Raw genomic sequence first — 20,340 nt, 5'->3', positions numbered from 1 at the left:
GTGTAGGTCTCTCTTGCTGGGATGTGGGAGATGACAACACATCTGAGAGAGAGCGAGAGTGAGAGAGAGAGAGAGAGAGAGAGAGAGAGAGAGAGAGAATGAGTGTGAATTAGGACTCTCTAAAATGTACCATCAGTCTGTTGACTACATAACCACAGAATGCCTACAGAAGCATGGATGAAGACCAATGTATCCAAACACCTTCAAGACAGGACATAACAATGTACAGATGTCTGCAGTATGTGTCACCTGGGGTTGTTGATGCCGTTGTTCTCCAGTGAGTTACCGATGCGGATCTCAGCACCATCAAGTCTCTCAGGAACAACATCTCCTCTGTTGGTGATGGTGACAGCTGTCACTCTGTACACATCCAGCAGGGTCCACTCTCCACCAGGGGTTGGTCTCCTGTGCAGTGTGGGTGCAGGATCTTTTGTGATAGTCTGATTCTCTGTTCCCATCAATGGCATTGTGAGCCTGGCCATCCCCATACAGTGATGACTGGGTGGCCACTCCTTTCAACGCTACATTTACTACAGGGACAGAGACAAGATTGTTTTAATACAGATATGACCAGTTATTGTCAATAATCTTACAGTGTAGGCATTTTACATATTTAAAATATGGGGGGATAGTAGTGGTAGGAGTCGTTGAGGGGAGAGGGGTGGATGTTGCAGAGAGGGGAGAGAAGATGGGGGATAGTAGTGGATGGAGGAGGAGTGGAGGGGAGAGGGGTGGATGTTGCAGAGAGGGGAGAGAAGATGGGGGATAGTAGTTTATGGAGGAGGAGTGGAGGGGAGAGCGGTGGATGTTGCAGAGAGGGGAGAGAAGATGGGGGATAGTTTGGTGGGAGGAGGAGTGGAGGGGAGAGGGGTGGATGGGTCTGAAATTGAGGTGAAGAGTTCACAGTGATTATTACAATATCTATATAAGAAGTAAATACAACATTAAAAGTGTGACTGCAGAAGTAAGTCTAGCTAAAAAGAATATGACTGAAATCTAGAGTTAAATTGCAATCAGCAAGCACACTAATTATAGTTCTATAACATTTATGTTCTGGTATGTAAAAGTAATGTAAAACTTACTTGATGATAAAATTGAACAGTGAAGACAGTTACAGATGATTACCTGCAGGAGTGCCATATACTTCCAATTCACACAGAGTGAGATATTCCTTCCTGTCAGGGATCACCACAACAACATAGCGACCCTGCGTCTCATTACACTGGAAGGTGTAGGTCTCTCTTGCTGGGATGTGGGAGATGACAACACATCTGAGAGAGAGAGAGAGAGAGAGAGAGAGAGGAGAGAGAGAGAGAGAGAGAGAGAGAGAGAGAATGAGTGTGAATTAGGACTCTCTAAAATGTACCATCAGTCTGTTGACTACATAACCACAGAATGCCTACAGATGCATGGATGAAGACCAATGTATCCAAACACCTTCAAGACAGGACATAACAATGTACAGATGTCTGCAGTATGTGTCACCTGGGGTTGTTGGTGCCGTTGTTCTCCAGGGAGTTACCGATGCGGATCTCAGCACCATCAAGTCTCTCAGGAACAACATCTCCTCTGTTGGTGATGGTGACAGCTGTCACTCTGTACACATCCAGCAGGTCCACTCTCCACCAGGGGTTGGTCTCCTGTGCAGTGTGGGTGCAGGATCTTTTGTGATAGTCTGATTCTCTGTTCCCATCAATGGCATTGTGAGCCTGGCCATCCCCATACAGTGATGACTGGGTGGCCACTCCTTTCAACGCTACATTTACTACAGGGATATAGTAGAATGTTTTAATACCTAAATTAAACGTTATTGTTAATCATCTGACAGTGTGTGGAGGAGTGGAGGGAAGAGGGTGGATTTTTCTGAAGAATGGAGCGAAGATAGGGGATAGTAGTGAGTGGAAAAAAAAAGTGAAATCATGTGCTTTTTTGGCACACTTCACGTGATGATATTCCTCATGAGGTTTCACATGTGGATTCAAATTTCACATGAGATTTCACTGTTGATAACCTGCAAACAAAATGTGCCGATATTATACACACACTGTGTTTTAAACTTATATTTGACATAACTACATTGTGTACATGTTCCCCGGGCGCTGAAGATGTCCCCCGCACCTCTCTGATTCAGAGGGGTCCGTTCAAATGTGGAAGACACATTTCAGTTGAAGGCATTCAGTTCTACAACTGACTAGGTACCCCCCTTTCCCTTACAGCTGTTTATACAGTATTTATTTTTCAACATGTCCTTACCTTGGATTTGAACTCACAACCTCTTGGTTCACTGCATTCCAATCGCCTTGCTAAGCCACCATATCTGTGTCAGTAACTTACTTCACCTGTATTACTACACTTTGGACTTCAAAGTACATCTCAGCTTTGTTAAAAATACATTCAAGACAAATTATTATATTTTTCATAGTTTCAAGCTTTAATGTCACTTGCACAAGTACAGTGAAATGCCTTTCTTGCAAGCTCTAAACCCAACCTTGCAGTAATCAATATCAATGTAGTCCTAAAGTAACATAAGGTAGAGCAAAAATACACAAGATATAAAATAAGAAATAAGAAGAACAGGAGAAAGTAAGAAGCTGTATACAGGGTCAGTTCCAACACCATATTTACAATGTGCAGAGATACTGCAGTGATGGAGGGAGATATGTATGAGTGGTAAGGTGACTAGGCATCAGGAAATATGATAAACAGAGTAGCAGCAGCGTAAATTCTGATTGTATGTGAGTGTGTGTGTGTGTTTGTGTAGAGTCAGTATAAATGTATGTGCATGTTATGTGTGTGTGAGCAAATTAAGTGAGTGAGTGTGTGTGTGTGTGTGTGTGTGTGTGTGTGTGTGTGTGTGTGTGTGTGTGTGTGAGTGAGTGAGTGTATAGTCCTGTGAGTATGCATAGATAAAAAATAAATATTTAGCAGTTATGGCTTTTGGTGTCAGACTTGACGCACCGGTACCGCTTGCCATGCGGAAGCAGAGAGAACAGTCTATGTCCAACAAGCTCTCACAATCTCACGTCAAAATATGAAGCTTATCCATGTTTCTCAAATGTCAAATTTCGAACGGCAACTCAGACATCGATGGATGTATAATACTGACTTGTGCAACACGTGACCTGGCTGCTATGTCATGGGTGGTTGGAGTCTTTAATGGTTTTCTGGGACTTCCTTTCATACCACCTGATATAGAGGTCTTGGATGGCAGGGAGCTCGGCCCCAGTGGTGTGCTGGGCTGTCCGCAACCACCCTCTGTAGCGCCACACGATTTTGAGCGGTGCTGTTGCCATACTAAACAGCGATGCAGCCAGTCAAGATGCTCTCAATGGTGCAGCTGTATAACTTTTTGAGGATTCTTCATGACTGTGCGTGTGTGTTGTGGACCATTTTAGGTCCACAGTAATTGGGATACAGAGGAACTTGAAGTTGTTGACCTACTCCACTGCAGCCCCGTCAATGTGGATGGGGGTGAGTTCGTCCCCCGTTTTATGTAGTTCACGATCAGTCTTACTGACGTTGAGGGAAAACTCTGGAAATGTTTGTTTTTTTGGACACGTATACAATGCATTCGGAAAGTACCCCTTGACTTCTTCTACATTTTGTTACGTTCCAGCCTTATTTTAAAATGGATGATAGTTTTTCCCCCCCCTAATCAATCTACACACTGTCGTGTCTTTGGGCACCATTAACTGAAGACATGTTTATCAAAATAACCCCCTGTAATTATTATCACGCGATTAAACTGATTAATCATTTAATTGTAATTAACTAGGAGATCGGGGCACCAAGGAAAATATTCAGATTACAAAGTTATAATTTTCCTAATATAACTTTCCTATATTATAACATTATATATTATATTATAGTATCTGACCGATTATCTTCTGGTTTAAATGGTGTATTTTACCTCGCGTCAGTCTCATTCCAAACGTCGTAAATTGTTGTATCTGCACGAACCCAGTCTTTACTAAATACATCAACTGTCTTAAAATCATTTATTTACTAAACAAAGTAATTCACAGAAAGTATACAAACAGTAATTATCGTCACAAAGAATTGGTAGAGTAATGTGCCCTAGTGGGCTAAACCGGCATGGCGGCTTGTTAAACCAACAAGGGGGGGTCAGCTGAGAAGACCCTACAGAGTTGATAAATATTAACAATTGATATGCTAATCCTTTGCACATGAACGCTCACTCATTCGGGAACAATTGCAATCAATATATATTTACGCTCAGTGTGTCGTCGGGATCCTTGTTGGAGAGTTTTTGTCCTGTTGGAGAGGTTTTGTCCGCGTTCTCGCTCTCTCGGTTAGAATGGATATTTCAAAGCGACATTCATTAATGTCGTTATAGAATGGAATGTTTCGTCGGTCTTCGCGTTCGATGATATCAAATTTCTAGCTGCAGACTATTAATTAATATCAAAGACTTGTTATTATTCTGTCGGTATCGATAGTCTAAAAGTTTAACCACGTGGTATGGTTAAAGTTCAGAAGAGGGATGCATGGTCAAACCTATTGGCCAACTCATAATGGAGTGGAGGCCTGGTCTCAAGAAAGTAACCCTGGGTGGGGGTTTTATTCGGAATGACAGAAAAAGGCTGTCTCATGACGCCAGGTCTTGTCTGTGTCCCTGGGGGCGTGCCGATGACTGAGTTAAGCTTTGAACAGAAATACAATTCTATCACATAGCCTCTCAACATATTCCAAATAGCTTTAATCTTATTAACCTGTTGGGGATAGGGGGCAGTATTTGCACGGCCGGATAAAAAACGTACCCGATTTAATCTGGTTACTACTCCTGCCCAGTAACTAGAATATGCATATAATTATTGGCTTTGGATAGAAAACACCCTAAAGTTTCTAAAACTGTTTGAATGGTGTCTGTGAGTATAACAGAACTCATATGGCAGGCAAAAACCTGAGAAGATTCCTTACAGGAAGTGGCCTGTCTGACCATTTCTTGCCCTCCTTGATCATCTCTAACAAAAACAGGCGATCTCTGGCATGACGTGACACTTCCTACGGCTCCCATGGGCTCTCAGAAGGCGGGAAAAAGCTGAACGATGTAATTCCATCCCCAGTCTGAAACACATTAGCGCGTTTGGCAAGTGCTCTATCAGAGGGCCAACAGACTGAGGCTCGTGCATGAGGGGATAGCATGCTTTTACTTTCACTCTCTTTGTATTAAAAAACGATTTCCCGGTCGGAATATTATCGCTTTTTTATGAGAATAATGGCATAAAAATTGATTTTAAACAGCGGTTGACATGCTTCGAAGTACGGAAATTGAATATTTAGAATTTTTTTGTCACGAAACGCGTCGTGCTCGTCACCCTTATTTACCCTTTCGGATAGTGTCTTGAACGCACGAACAAAACGCCGCTATTTGGATATAACAATGGATTATTTGGGACCAAACCAACATTTCTTATTGAAGTAGAAGTCCTGGGAGTGCATTCTGACGAAGAACAGCAAAGGTAATAACATTTTTCTTATAGTAAATCTGAGTTTGGTGAGTGCTAAACTTGCTGGGTGTCTAAATAGCTAGCCCTGTGATGCCGGGCTATGTACTCAGAATATTGCAAAATGTGCTTTCACCGAAAAGCTATTTTAAAATCAGACATATCGAGTGCATAGAGGAGTTCTGTATCTATAATTCTTAAAATAATTGTTATCTTTTTTGTGAACGTTTATCGTGCGTAATTTAGTAAATTCACCGGAAGTGTTCGGTGGGAATGCTAGTCACATGCTAGTCACCTGCTAATGTAAAAAGCTGGTTTTTGATATAAATATGAACTTGATTGAACAGACATGCATGTATTGTATAACCTCTATGGGACCGGCGGGACGAATTCGTCCCACCTACGTAACAGCCAGTTGAATCCTGTGGCGCGATTTTCAAAACCTTTGAAATGCTATTACTTCAATTTCTCAAACATATGACTATTTTACAGCTATTTAAAGACAAGACTCTCGTTAATCTAACCACACTGTCCGATTTCAAAAAGGCTTTACAACGAAAGCAAAACATTAGATTATGTCAGCAGAGTACACAGCCAGAAATAATCAGACACCCATTTTTCAAGCTAGCATATAATGTCACAAAAACCCAGAAGACAGCTAAATGCAGCACTAACCTTTGATGATCTTCATCAGATGACACACCTAGGACATTATGTTATACAAAACATGCATTTTTTGTTCAATCAAGTTCATATTTATATCAAAAACCAGCTTTTTACATTAGCATGTGACGTTCAGAAAAAGCATACCCCCCGCAGACTTCCGGGGAATTTACTAACAATTTACTAAATTACTCACGATAAACGTTCACAAAAAGCATAACAATTATTTTAAGAATTATAGATACATTACTCCTCTATGCACTCGATATGTCCGATTTTAAAATAGCTTTTCGGATGAAGCACATTTTGCAATATTCTGAGTAGATAGCCCGGCATCACAGGGCTAGCTATTTAGACACCCGGCAAGTTTAGCCTTCACCAAAATCCCATTTACTATAACAAAAATGGTCTTACCTTTCCTGTTCTTCGTCAGAATGCACTCCCAGGACTTCTACTTCAATAACAAATGTTGGTTTGGTCCCAAATAATCCATCGTTATATCCAAACAGCGTCGTTTTGTTCGTGCGTCCCAGACACTATCCGAAATGGTAAATACGGTCGTGCGCATTGCGCATTTCGTGACAAAAAAATTCTAAATATTACATTACCGTACTTCGAAGCATGTCAACCGCTGTTTAAAATCAATTTTTATGCCATTATTCTCGTAAAAAAGCGATAATATTCCGACCGGGAATCTGCAATTAGCTAAACAGCCGAAGGAAAATACTGCACGGGGTCGAATCGGGCACGCGCCTAATTCCATTGTCCTCTGATGGGCCACTTGGAAAAGGCGATAATGTGTTTCAGCCTGAGGCTGCCTCGTCATCGTTCAGGTTTTTCCCGGGCTCTGAGAGCCTATTGGAGCCCTAGGAAATGTCACGTTACAGCTAAGATCCTGACTCTTCAATACACAGAAGCAAGAACAACAACACCTTGTCAGACAGGCCACTTCCTGCATGAAACCTTCTCAGGTTTTTGTCTGCCATAGGAGTTCTGTTATACTCACAGACACCATTCAAACAGTTTTAGAAACTTTAGGGTGTTTTCTATCCAAAGCCAATAATTATATGCATATTCTAGTTACTGGGCAGGAGTCATAACCAGATTAAATCGGATACGTTTTTTATCCGGATGTGAAAATACTGCCCCCTAGCCCAAAGAAGATAACATAATGTCCTAAGATTGTCATCTGATGAAGATCATCAAAGGTTAGTGCTGCATTTAGCTGTGGTTTGGGTTTTTGTGACATTATATGCTAGCTTGAAAAATGGGTGTCTGATTATTTCTGGCTGGGTACTCTGCTGACATAATCTAATGTTTTGCTTTCGTTGTAAAGCCTTTTTGAAATCGGATAGTGTGGTTAGATTAACGAGAGTCTTGTCTTTAAAATGCTGTAAAATAGTCACATGTTTGAGAAATTGAAGTAATAGCATTTCTAAGGTATTTGAATAACGCGCCACGGGATTACACTGGCTGTTGAGTAGGTGGGACGCAAGCGTCCCACCTAGCCCAGAGAGGTTAAATCATTGTATACAACCATTTAGATGCAAGTCCCGTAGCTGAGGCTATTATATAAACCTTAGTATGGTAATATGCCACTATTGTCTCTAATGAGTATCACAAAATTGTACCAAGCGGACCAGTTCATAGCTGGATTCTTCACCGATCTTTTATACCTTCTCCAGAACATAAATGTCATTCGGTTCCCCAATTCTGTGAGTTGGAAGAATTCCTTTGTCTCTCTATGAAACCCCTCTCTGTCTCAAAACTGGGCCATGCGGCAGGACATTCTCCTTTAGAATTTTACAACCCCTCTCACCACAGCAGTGTCAGAAGTATAGAGGTCGGGGGACGGTGCATAGAAAAGGCCTGGTGCAGAGGGAAGGGGTTCAACTGTGTTCTCTGTACCCAGAGAGAGGGCAACGTCATAACAACACAATACACCATAATGACAAAGCAAAGACAAGGACATTGAGACAAAAATAAATACCTTATTTACATAACTATTCAGACCATTTACTATGAGACCTGAGTATGAGCTCAGGTGCATCAGGTTTCGATTGATCATCCTTAAAATGTTTCTACAACTTGATTGCAGTCCACCTGCGGTAAATTCAATTGAATGGACATGATTTGGAAAGGCACACACCTGTCTATATAAGGTCCCACAGTTGATAGTGCATGTCAGAGCAAAAACCAATCCATGAGGTTGAAGGAATTGTCTGCAGAGCTCCGAGACAGGAGTGTGTCGAGGCACAGATCTGGGGAAGAGTAACAAAACATTTCTGCTGCATTGAAGGTCACCAAGAACACAGTGGGCTCCATTATTCTTAAATGGAAGAAGTTTAGAAACACCAAAACTGAGCAATCTGGAGAGAAGGGCTTTGGTCAGGGAGGTGACCTGGAACCCAATGGTCACTCTGACAGAGCTCCAGAGTTCCTCTGTAGAAATGAGAGAACCTTCCAGAAGGACAACCATATCTGCAGCACTTCGCCAATCAGGCCTTTATGGTAGAGTGGCCAGACAGAAGCCACTTCTCAGTAAAAGGCACATGACAGCTCGCTTGGAGTTGCCAAAAGTCACCTAAAGGACTCTCAGAACATGAGAAACCATGCTCTACCAACTGAGCCACAGGGAACACCTCTGGAGAGACCTGAAAATAGCTGTGTAGCGATGTTCCCCATCCAACTTGATAGAGCTTGAGTGGATCTGCAGAGAAGAATGGGAGAACTTCCCAAATACTGGTGTCCAAGCTTTGAGCATCATACCCAAGAAGACTTGAGGCTGTAATCGCTGCCAAAGGTGCTTCAACAAAGTACTGAGTAAAGGGTCTGAATACTGATGTAAATGTGATATTTCTGTTTAAAATGTTAATACATTTGCAAAAATTTCTACCTACCTGTTTTTGCTTTGTCATTATCGGGTATTGTGTATAGATGGATGAGGGGAAACAAAACAATTTAATCCATTTTAGAATAAGGCTGTAAACATTTTTGGAAAAGTCAAGGGGTCTGAATACTTTCTGAATACACTGTATATTATCAAGCATTTCACACTTATTATCCAGATACTGACTGTTAGCGCTTGATGGTTAGCGCTTGACGCTTGAGAGCTGTTGTTTTTTTCTTGTTTCCTGTTTCCGGTCACAACTTGCAGACTTGTTTACGCTGCTGTGCGTTTTTGTTGCCGATCTTACTTTGATACCTGACGGTTTTTTACTTTTTCATTACCGTATATTTTTACTTTTTCCCTCACTCAACTTTTTTCATTCAACTTTTTCACCCCGGAGGTTTTATCTGGACATGGTTCGTCAGGACTTCAAACAGCCGAAGCTAAGTAACATTAACATGATGCCTTCTAATTGCAGTCGTTGTACTTATAATATACAGGAGAACGATCGCCTTACGGCAAGGATAGCTGTGCTGCAAGCCCAGCTTCAGACGCGATCGTTAGGCAAGGGTAATTTCAGTGTAGGAAAGGATGAAACAGCGTCTGTGCCACCAGTAAGTACAGATAGTAACGTTAGTATAAACCCCCTCGCACGGTCCCCGCAGCCGGACATCTTTCTCATGGCTTCTGGAGGGAAACGCTGTAGGAATGCTCAACCGGTGTCGCTTATTCAGCCGACAGAAACTTTCAACCGGTTCTCCCCATTAAGCGAGTCGGAGTCGGAGGCCGAGACTTCTCTGGTCTCTACTCCTCCCGTTGTGGGGTCTGAGACGCCGACGGCTCCCACCATTAGCTCTGACAAATTGAAAACCCTAGTCATTGGCGACTCCATTACCCGCAGTATTAGACTTAAAACTAATCATCCAGCGATCATACACTGTTTACCAGGGGGCAGGGCTACCGACGTTAAGGCTAATCTAAAGACGGTGCTGGCTAAAGCTAAAACTGGCGAGTGTAGAGAGTATAGAGATATTGTTATCCACGTCGGCACCAACGATGTTAGGATGAAACAGTCAGAGGTCACCAAGCGCAACATAGCTTCAGCGTGTAAATCAGCTAGAAAGATGTGTCGGCATCGATTAATTGTCTCTGGCCCCCTCCCAGTTAGGGGGAGTGATGAGCTCTACAGCAGAGTCACACAACTCAATCGCTGGTTGAAAACTGTTTTCTGCCCCTCCCAAAAGATAGAATTTGTAGATAATTGGCCCTCTTTCTGGGACTCACCCACAAACAGGACCAAGCCTGGCCTGTTGAGGAGTGACGGACTCCATCCTAGCTGGAGGGGTGCTCTCATCTTATCTACGAACATAGACAGGGCTCTAACTCCTCTAGCTCCACAATGAAATAGGGTGCAGGCCAGGCAGCAGGCTGTTAGCCAGCCTGCCAGCTTAGTGGAGTCTGCCACTAGCACAGTCAGTGTAGTCAGCTCAGCTTTCCCCATTGAGACCGTGTCTGTGCCTCGATCTAGGTTGGGCAAAATTAAAAATGGCGGTGTTCGCTTTAGCAATCTCACTAGTATAAAGACCTCCTCCATTCCTGCCATTATTGAAAGAGATTGTGATACCTCACATCTCAAAATTGGGTTACTTAATGTTAGATCCCTCACTTCCAAGGCAGTTATAGTCAATGAACTAATCACTGATAATAATCTTGATGTGATTGGCCTGACTGAAACATGGCTTAAGCCTGATGAATTTACTGTGTTAAATGAGGCCTCACCCCCAGGTTACATTAGTGACCATACCCCCCGTGCATCCGGCAAAGGCGGAGGTGTTGCTAACATTTACGATAGCAAATTTCAATTTACAAAAAAAATAACAACAATGACGTTTTCGTCTTTTGAGCTTCTAGTCATGAAATCTATGCAGCCTACTCACTCACTTTTTATAGCTACTGTTTATAGGCCTTCTGGGCCATATGCAGTGTTCCTCACTGAGTTCCCTGAATTCCTATCGGATCTTGTAGTCATAGCAGATAATATTCTAATTTTTGGTGACTTTAACATTCACATGGAAAAGTCCACAGACCCACTCCAAAAGGCTTTCGGAGCCATCATCGACTCAGTGGGTTTTGTCCAACATGTCTCTGGACCTACTCACTGCCACAGTCATACTCTGGACCTAGTTTTGTCCCATGGAATAAATGTTGTGGATCTAAATGTTTTTCCTCATAATCCTGGACTATCGGACCACCATTTTATTACGTTTGCAATTGCAACAAATAATCTGCTCAGACCCCAACCAAGGAGCATTAAAAGTCGTGCTATAAATTCTCAGACAACCCAAAGATTCCTTGATGCCCTTCCAGACTGCCTCTGCCTACCCAAGGACGTCAGAGGACAAAAATCAGTTAACCACCTAACCGAGGAACTCAATTTAACCTTGCGCAATACCCTAGATGCAGTTGCACCCCTAAAAACTAAAAACATCTGTCATAAGAAACTAGCTCCCTGGTATACAGAAAATACACGAGCTCTGAAGCAAGCTTCCAGAAAATTGGAACGGAAATGGCGCCACACCAAACTGGAAGTCTTCCGACTAGCTTGGAAAGACAGTACCGTGCAGTATCGAAGAGCCCTTACTGCTGCTCGATCATCCTATTTTTCCAACTTAATTGAGGAAAATAAGAACAATCCGAAATTTCTTTTTGATACTGTCGCAAAGCTAACTAAAAAGCAGCCTTCGCAAATGGAGGATGGCTTTCACTTCAGCAGTAATAAATTTATGAACTTCTTTGAGGAAAAGATCATGATCATTAGAAAGCAAATTACAGACTCCTCTTTAAATCTGGGTATTCCTCCAAAGCTCCATTGTCCTGAGTCTGCACAACTCTGCCAGGACCTAGGATCAAGGGAGATACTAAAGTGTTTTAGTACTATATCTCTTGACGCAATGATGAAAATAATCATGGCCTCCAAACCCTCAAGCTGCATACTGGACCCTATTCCAACTAAACTACTGAAAGAGCTGCTTCCTGTGCTTGGCCCTCCTATGTTGAACATAATAAACGGCTCTCTATCCACCGGATGTGTACCAAGCTCACTAAAAGTGGCAGTAATAAAGCCTCTCTTGAAAAAGCCGAATCTTGATCCAGAAATTATAAAAAACTATCGGCCTATATCGAATCTTCCATTCCTCTCCAAAATTTTAGAAAAAGCTGTTGCACAGCAACTGACTGCCTTCCTGAAGACAAACAATGTATACGAAACGCTTCAGTCTGGCTTTAGACCCCATCATAGCACTGAGACTGCACTTGTGAAGGTGGTAAATGACCTTTTAATGACGTCAGACCGAGGCTCTGCATCTGTCCTCGTGCTCCTAGATCTTAGTGCCGCTTTTGATACCATCGATCACCACATTCTTTTGGAGAGATTGGAAACCCAAATTGGTCTACATGGACAAGTTCTGGCCTGGTTTAGATCTTATCTGTCGGAAAGATATCAGTTTGTCTCTGTGAATGGTTTGTCCTCTGACAAATCAATTGTAAATTTCGGTGTTCCTCAAGGTTCCGTTTTAGGACCACTATTGTTTTCACTATATATTTTACCTCTTGGGGATGTCATTCGAAAACATAATGTTAAATTTCACTGCTATGCAGACGACACACAGCTGTACATTTCAATGAAACATGGTGAAGCCCCAAAATTGCCCTCGCTAGAAGCCTGTGTTTCAGACATAAAGAAGTGGATGGCTGCAAACTTTCTACTTTTAAACTCGGACAAAACAGAGATGCTTGTTCTAGGTCCCAAGAAACAAAGAGATCTTCTGTTGAATCTGACAATTAATCTGGATGGTTGTACAGTCGTCTCAAATAAAACTGTGAAGGACCTCGGCGTTACTCTGGACCCTGATCTCTCTTTTGAAGAACATATCAAGACTGTTTCAAGGACAGCTTTTTTCCATCTACGTAACATTGCAAAAATCAGAAATTTTCTGTCCAAAAATGACGCAGAAAAATTAATCCATGCTTTTGTTACTTCTAGGCTGGACTACTGCAATGCTCTACTTTCCGGCTACCCGGATAAAGCACTAAATAAACTTCAGTTAGTGCTAAATACGGCTGCTAGAATCCTGACTAGAACCAAAAAATTTGATCATATTACTCCAGTGTTAGCCTCCCTACACTGGCTTCCTGTTAAGGCAAGGGCTGATTTCAAGGTTTTACTGCTAACCTACAAAGCATTACATGGGCTTGCTCCTACCTATCTTTCCGATTTGGTCCTGCCGTACATACCTACACGTACGCTACGGTCACAAGACGCAGGCCTCCTAATTGTCCCTAGAATTTCTAAGCAAACGGCTGGAGGTAGGGCTTTCTCCTATAGAGCTCCATTTTTATGGAATGGTCTGCCTACCAATGTGAGAGACGCAGACTCAGTCTCAACCTTTAAGTCTTTACTGAAGACTTATCTCTTCAGTAGGTCCTATGATTAAGTATAGTCTGGCCCAGGAGTGTGAAGGTGAACGGAAAGGCTGGAGCAACGAACCGCCCTTGCTGTCGCTGCCTTGCCGGTTCCCCTCTTTCCACTGGGATTCTCTGCCTCTAACCCTTTTACAGAGGCTGAGTCACTGGCCTACTGGTGTTCTTCCATGCCGTCCATGGGAGGGGTGCGTCACTTGAGTGGGTTGAGTCACTGACGTGGTCTTCCTGTCTGGGTTGGCGCCCCCCCCCCCCCCCTTGGGTTGTGCCATGGCGGAGATCGTTGTGGGCTATACTCGGCCTTGTCTTAGGACGGTAAGTTGGTGGTTGGAGACATCCCTCTAGTGGTGTGGGGGCTGTGCTTTGGCAAAGTGGGTGGGGTTATATCCTGCCTGTTTGGCCCTGTCCGGGGGTATCATCGGATGGGGCCACAGTGTCTTCTGATCCCTCCTGTCTCAGCCTCCAGTATTTATGCTGCAGTAGTTTATGTGTCGGGGGGCTAGGGTCAGTCTGTTACATCTGGAGTATTTCTCTTGTCTTATCCGGTGTCCTGTGTGTATTTAAATATGCTCTCTCTAATTCTCTCTTTCTCTCTTTCTGTCTTTCTCTCGGAGGACCTGAGCCCTAGGACCATGCCTCAGGACTACCTGGTATGATGACTCCTTGCTGTCCCCAGTCCACCTGGCCGTGCTGCTGCTCCAGTTTCAACTGTTCTGCCTGCGGCTATGGAACCCTGACCTGTTCACCGGACGTGCTTGTTGCACCCTCGACAACTACTATGATTATTATTATTTGACCATGCTGGTCATTTATGAACATTTTAACATTTTAACATTTTGACCATGTTCTGTTATAATATCCACCCTGCACAGCCAGAAGAGGACTGGCCACCCCTCATAGCCTGGTTCCTCTCTAGGTTTCTTCCTAGGTTTTTGGCCTTTCTAGGGAGTTTTTCCTAGGGAGTTTTTCCTAGCCACCGTGCTTCTTTCACATGCTTTGCTTGCTGTTTGGGGTTTTAGGCTGGGTTTCTGTACAGCACTTTGAGAATATCAGCTGATGTACGAAGGGCTATATAAAAATAAATTTGATTTGATTTGATTTGATTTGATGGTGTATAGCAACTTGCCACAAAAATGGGCTTTAGGTGAGACAGGTGAATCTCTAGCCACATTACTTCAACAGTATTTGACATGAGATCCTCTCTTAGCTTTACAGGAATGTGGCTGTGAACATAAACCACAACACCACTCCCATTGGAATTTTTGTATTGTCTGTATATGTTATAACCATGTATTTCTACCACTATATTATCAAAAGTATTATCCAAGTGAGTTTCAGAGACAGTAAGTATATGAATGTCATCTGTTACAAGCAAGTTATCAATTTAATGTCAGTGAGAGAATTACACGGTTATGAATACTTGCCAAGGCAGGCCTACACCAAACACAAATTCACATAAATTAAAATGACAATAAAAATAAAAAAAAAGTCTAGACCCGTTGTTTACGAAGCATGTGTTCGTAAAAATGTGGGAATTTACCAGTGGTGAAGTTGTAAATACCAGTTGGATGCATTCATGTGCTTTGAACAAGCTGTGTCAACCATAAACTAAAAGTACAACTATCATACTTGTAAACAAATTATACAGTTCAAAAACCATACTAATAGATCCTTTTTTATAAATAGCGTTTTGTTGTTCCGTTTACCTGCAAAAAAATGCTGTTATTGAGGTAATTTCCTTAGTAGGTGATGTCAGAGGTCAGCATGTGGGAGAAGTCGGAGCTCAGGGACGATAGACACGTTTCCCACTAGTATTTATCAGTTGGAGGGCAATTCAGTGGATATTTCCTAGTCGTATTTGGTAAATTCTCAATTTCCACTTGGTTACAAATGCAACATTAAATACAATCATTGGTGCACTTTGAAATGTAGGTGGGAGCAATGTGCTGGCTGTGGCTCATTAGCATATTAGGGCGCATGGTCTAAAATATGTTGTATTTGTGCCAACCGTCAGTGGAAGGGTTGTACCAGTTTGCGCATGCTCTGAGTAATCCGCCCTTCTCAATATTGACCTCTTTAAAGGTCTTGCTCACATCGGCTACAGAGAGCGTGATCACACAGTTGTCCGGAACAGATGGTGCTCTCATGCATCCTTCAGTGTTGCTTGCCTCGAAGCAAGCATAAAAGGCATTTAGCCCATCTGGTAGGCTCACGGCTGGGTTTCCCTTTGTAGTCCTTAATAGTTTGCAAGCACTGCCACATCTGACATAGAAGGATTCAATCGTAGCCCTGAATTTATGCTTTTCCTGTTTGATGGTTCATCTGAGGGCATAGTGGGATTTCTTACAAGTGTCCAGATTAGTATCACACTCCTTGAAAGCAGCAGCTCTAGCCTTTAGCACTGTGTGGATGTTGCCTGTTGGCTTCTGGTTGGGATATGTACATGCGGTCACTGTAGGGATGACATCATCAATTCACTAATTGATGAAACCAGTGACTGAGCTGGTATACTCCTCAATGCAATTGGATGAATCCCAGAACATTTTTTTTTACCTTTATTTAACTAGGCAAGTCAGTTATTTATTCTTATTTTATGCTTATTTTCAATGACGGCCTAGAAACAGTGGGTTAACTGCTTTGTTCAGGGGCAGAATGACATATTTTTACCTTGTCAGCTCGGGGTTTCGATCTTGCAACCTTTCAGTTACAAGTCCAACGCTTTAACCACTAGGGTACCTGCCGCCCCGTAACATATTCTAGTTTATGCTAACAAAACAGTCCTGTATCGTAGCATCCGCGTCATTTGTCTGAGCGAGTCACTGGTACTTCCTGCTTTAGTCTGATGATGTATGACATAATGGCAACATTGAATGTCCACCGAGTGAATAAATCTTTGAGCATCAAAAATATGGTGTTTCCTGCTTATGCGCTGTAGGCATCCAAATCCTCTGGATGCCCACCGACACCACCACAATGTTTGAGAGAGGTTGGTGTTGTCTAAATTTTGTTTTTTTAGTGAACAATAATTTTTAGGCACATCCAGTCCACAAAAACAGTGCAAAAATGTCCCGTGACCACACCTGACACCACTTATTAAGACATCTGGCCATTTCTAGTTGTTAGGTCTGTCAATCCCATTTTATTCTGATATTGTTCACATGTTATTATGGGTACCAACAGGGCACAAACCTCTATCCAGGCTCTGTGTAATAAAGTTGGCATTAACTCCCAGGAAGGACGGTCTGAACTCTCAGAAATAGACACCCACTTACCCAGAGTCTGAAAGAGGCTGCGCTGCTCCAATGACCTCAGGAGTTCCTCAGAGGTTGAAGGGGCAGCCTGGGAGCTGCCCACTGAGAGAAGTCCCAGGACAACAGTGACACACACCACCAGCATTATATCTCAGATGGCTCACTATAATATCTCAATATGTCTCCATTTGTCTCTGCACACAAAGTCTGTCTCACTCTGCCTGTGGTTGTTTCAATGGTGTCAAGGATAGTCTGTCTTTTATCCAGTCTGTTGTTTGCTCTCCTGTGCCTCAGTAAGGCACAACAGGTCAGATTCCAGGAACATTTGCTGTTTGCGCAGACTTTGTCCTTCCACTGTTGTTAAATCTAAACACGGCAAAGGTCAGAAATCAATTTAGTATGAACCAGTTTCTTTGATCACACGGCCATAGATGGACTACCTCTTCCTACTGAATGCAAGACACATTTTTGTCTTCCTGTTCCTGCTTACATCTAGCAGAATATATTTGTTTTCAAGCAGTTTGAATAATTTTCAGTGGTTACTTCCTTTTGTGGTTTTTTTCCTTTGGAGCAGAAGAGCTAGTGTCAATGTGCAGTGCATTGGGAAAGTATTCAGACCACTTGACTTTTTCAACATTTTGTTACGTTACAGCCTTATTCTAAAATTAATGAAATTAACAAAAATCCTCAGCAATCTACACGCAATACCAAATGTGACTCACCACCTGGATTTGGTCTTGTGTCGCAAAATGTGAAATGATGTTTTTTACATTGGATAAAAGTAGAGACAAAATCCTATATCATACACTGCATCTGAGGAACAATGGGGAAGTAATCCTGCTTTGAAAGTTGATCAATTTGAAAACTCACTTTTGAGAAAATTGCCTTTGAATGTTTTGGTGTCTAGTGAAGAGCTCTTCGTTGTCCACACCCATTCAGCATCGTTCACACCCTCTTAAGCTTTAGCCCCATCCATCTCGTTTCGCTCTCGGAGTGCACTCTTGACGCTCTGGCCGATGATTTGTTTACCTCTGGATAAAATGAAAACAGCCTAACCAGCTCTGCTGGCAACAATTTCATTACGTTTTTTTACAGATGTTTACTGACACCGGCCATATTCAATGGGTGTTGTACACACGTCATGTAACATTAGCTAACGAGCCAGCTAGCTAACATTAGCTATTTAAACAACAATGAACAAGTCCCAACACTGCCTAACATTAGGCTCTAACTAGAAAAGCATACAGCTCTGGGAAACGAATAATAACGTCCGCTAGGGAGCCAGCCAGCATTAGCTAGCTAGCTAACAGTTCACTTTAGCTTAAGACATGTAGCTAGCGAGATAAACAATGAACCTGACTTGGTTAGTTAAATAAAGGTTAAATACATTTTAAAAAATGTAATAAAAAGCTAGGTTAACAACTTTTAAGACCACACACGTAACGTTAGATAACGAGCCAACCAGCTAACGTTAGCTAGTTAAACAACAATGAACAAAGTGGCAACAATGCCACAGTGCTGGGAGCTAACCAACCAGGTCCAATGTTAGCTAGCTAACATTAGACTCTAACTAGAAAGCAAACGGCTCTGGGAAACAGATAATGTCAGCTAGGGACATCGTGAAAGAAGGTTTCTACACACCTATTCCGCAAGAGACATACAGTGCTGAGAGAAAATTTGTGAAGCCTTCAGTAGTTTATGTATTTCTGCATACGTTTGACGATAATGTTTCTGAACACTTCTAAATGAATCCTGATTATGCCATGATTAAGAAAAACATGAATGAATCATGAATAATGACAAGTGAGAAGCTTACAGAGGCTACAAAAAAAACATGCTAAAATGCTAACACAGGTTCATCATTACCAATGACTTGGGAGAGCATATTAGCATGTTAATATGTTTTGTTGACTCAGAGGCTTGGAAGATAAACTGAACTCTATAGAGCAGCAGGAGATGGATGGACAGTGAGTGTTGGGAGCAGGGGCGTTGCCAGAATGAAGAAAAAAAAACTACTGGGCCGCTAACATAGAAATAAGAATGTTTCAGATTAAATAACGTACTGAACAATATGTGTTATTAAATGTACTAACCATAAGCTTCTGCTGCTCTATACTACAATTGTGTATATTCTAGTTTCTACCTTCATTCTTTGCCTATATTAACAGTATTGCAAACATTTTTGGTTCCTAATGTTAACAAAAGCTGTCTGTGTCATGAGATTTTTGATGCTTTATTATAAATAACCAAACAATTGGTGACTTACTTTTTAATATATGGTATTGTAGTCCATTTTAATGAAGAAATGACCAATGATCCATGTTTCAGATTAAAGAATGTATGACCAATTCTTATAAACAAGGCTAATCCTCTTCTGCCCTTTGCATAATTCCTAAATATATGCCTAAATAACATACCCAAAATAAAAAATGTTCCAGAACTATGTGGACTGCAGGCATAAATGTGGTACCTACAGAGAACAAGCATCTGTGAAACTGCAACTGTATTGTCAAGACATTATGTGGGCATTCCTGAGTAAATTCAACAGGAGATTAACCATAGCAGAAAATACTCTGAAACAGTACTTTGCTCATCCCTGGGCAGGCTTGGGTAGAACAGTGGCATTTGTCCTTGTTTGTTCCCTGTAAACAACAAGAGCCCAGCGTCGAGCCTTCTTGTGAGCAAACTCATTTATAATGCCTTTAAAGTAAAATTTTCTAGAAAACTGGTTTTCAACTGAAAGGATGGCAAGGCTGTTCAACCTGTCTTGGCACATTGTAGATCTCAGTTTTCAGCTTACTGAAGGCACGTTCACCTCCAGCAACTGTTACAGACATTGTACAGTAGAGTCGCAGTGCAATGCACGTCTCTCCAAAAATGCTCTGTAGCTGCATCTTGTGGATCCCATTTAGGAGCTCTACAGGAGAAAGACTTTCTGAAAAAGGGGCACCATATATGTCGCACTTCAATTTCAAATCCATCTGTGAGATCTTTGGAGTACTTGTTTCTCAATTTGTGGCAAGACACACAAATTTGGTTTTCAGTCATTTTCCTAAATGAAAGTATTGGTGAAAACTCCTCGCATATAGCTGCAACCGTGTGGAACCCCATGTCCAAATGACTGATTATACTATCCAGAGCTACATCAAACACTGTGTTGCGAAATCCACTGTCTGACTTCTGTTCATTTGTTATGTCATCTTCAGTCTTATCAGGGAAACGTTTTCTTTTTTTCTGGAGGCGGCTCCTCTGTTCACTGTGAAATTGAGTAGTTATACCCATTTCATTTGACACCATGGAGGCTTCTGCCAGAAGAGCGTCCCGTTGATTACACAGAGCCTGTATTTCTTCCTGTAGTGTCTTATTTTGAGCTGCTTCAGTGTCCAGAGAAATATTTCCTGACTGAAGAATTAGGCTTCTATTCTCAATACACTGCAAATCTTTTACCCAGAAAGTGAGCAGGAAGATTGCCTTGGAAGACATGAAGTAGCTTTTCAGACCTTTTTCCTCAGATTTGGCTTTGTTTGTCAGGCTGCAGGTAGAGAAGCATGTCTAGGGCCTTGATGATAGACTGTAAATGAGTTGCCAC

General features: G+C 42.1%; 1 protein-coding gene across 1 annotated transcript in view; it reads right to left on the bottom strand.

Annotated features, from left to right (window-relative positions):
• Positions 1-16,994, bottom strand: part of LOC106578001 (uncharacterized) — a 35,218-nt gene extending 18,224 nt beyond the window's left edge. Inside the window, 6 exon segments of the mRNA XM_082965231.1 lie at positions 1-42; positions 250-377; positions 379-530; positions 1,126-1,271; positions 1,486-1,765; positions 16,773-16,994. The exon segment at positions 1-42 is cut by the window's left edge and continues 104 nt beyond it. Of these exon segments, the coding sequence (XP_082821357.1) occupies positions 1-42; positions 250-377; positions 379-530; positions 1,126-1,271; positions 1,486-1,765; positions 16,773-16,896 (872 nt within the window). The 5' untranslated portion in view covers positions 16,897-16,994.
• Between the last annotated feature and the right edge of the window lie 3,346 nt (positions 16,995-20,340).

This window comes from Salmo salar, chromosome 18, assembly GCF_965601325.2.
Source record: "Salmo salar chromosome 18, fSalSal1, whole genome shotgun sequence".
Classification (NCBI taxonomy): domain Eukaryota; kingdom Metazoa; phylum Chordata; class Actinopteri; order Salmoniformes; family Salmonidae; genus Salmo; species Salmo salar.
This window is presented reverse-complemented; position numbering and strand designations above follow the sequence as displayed.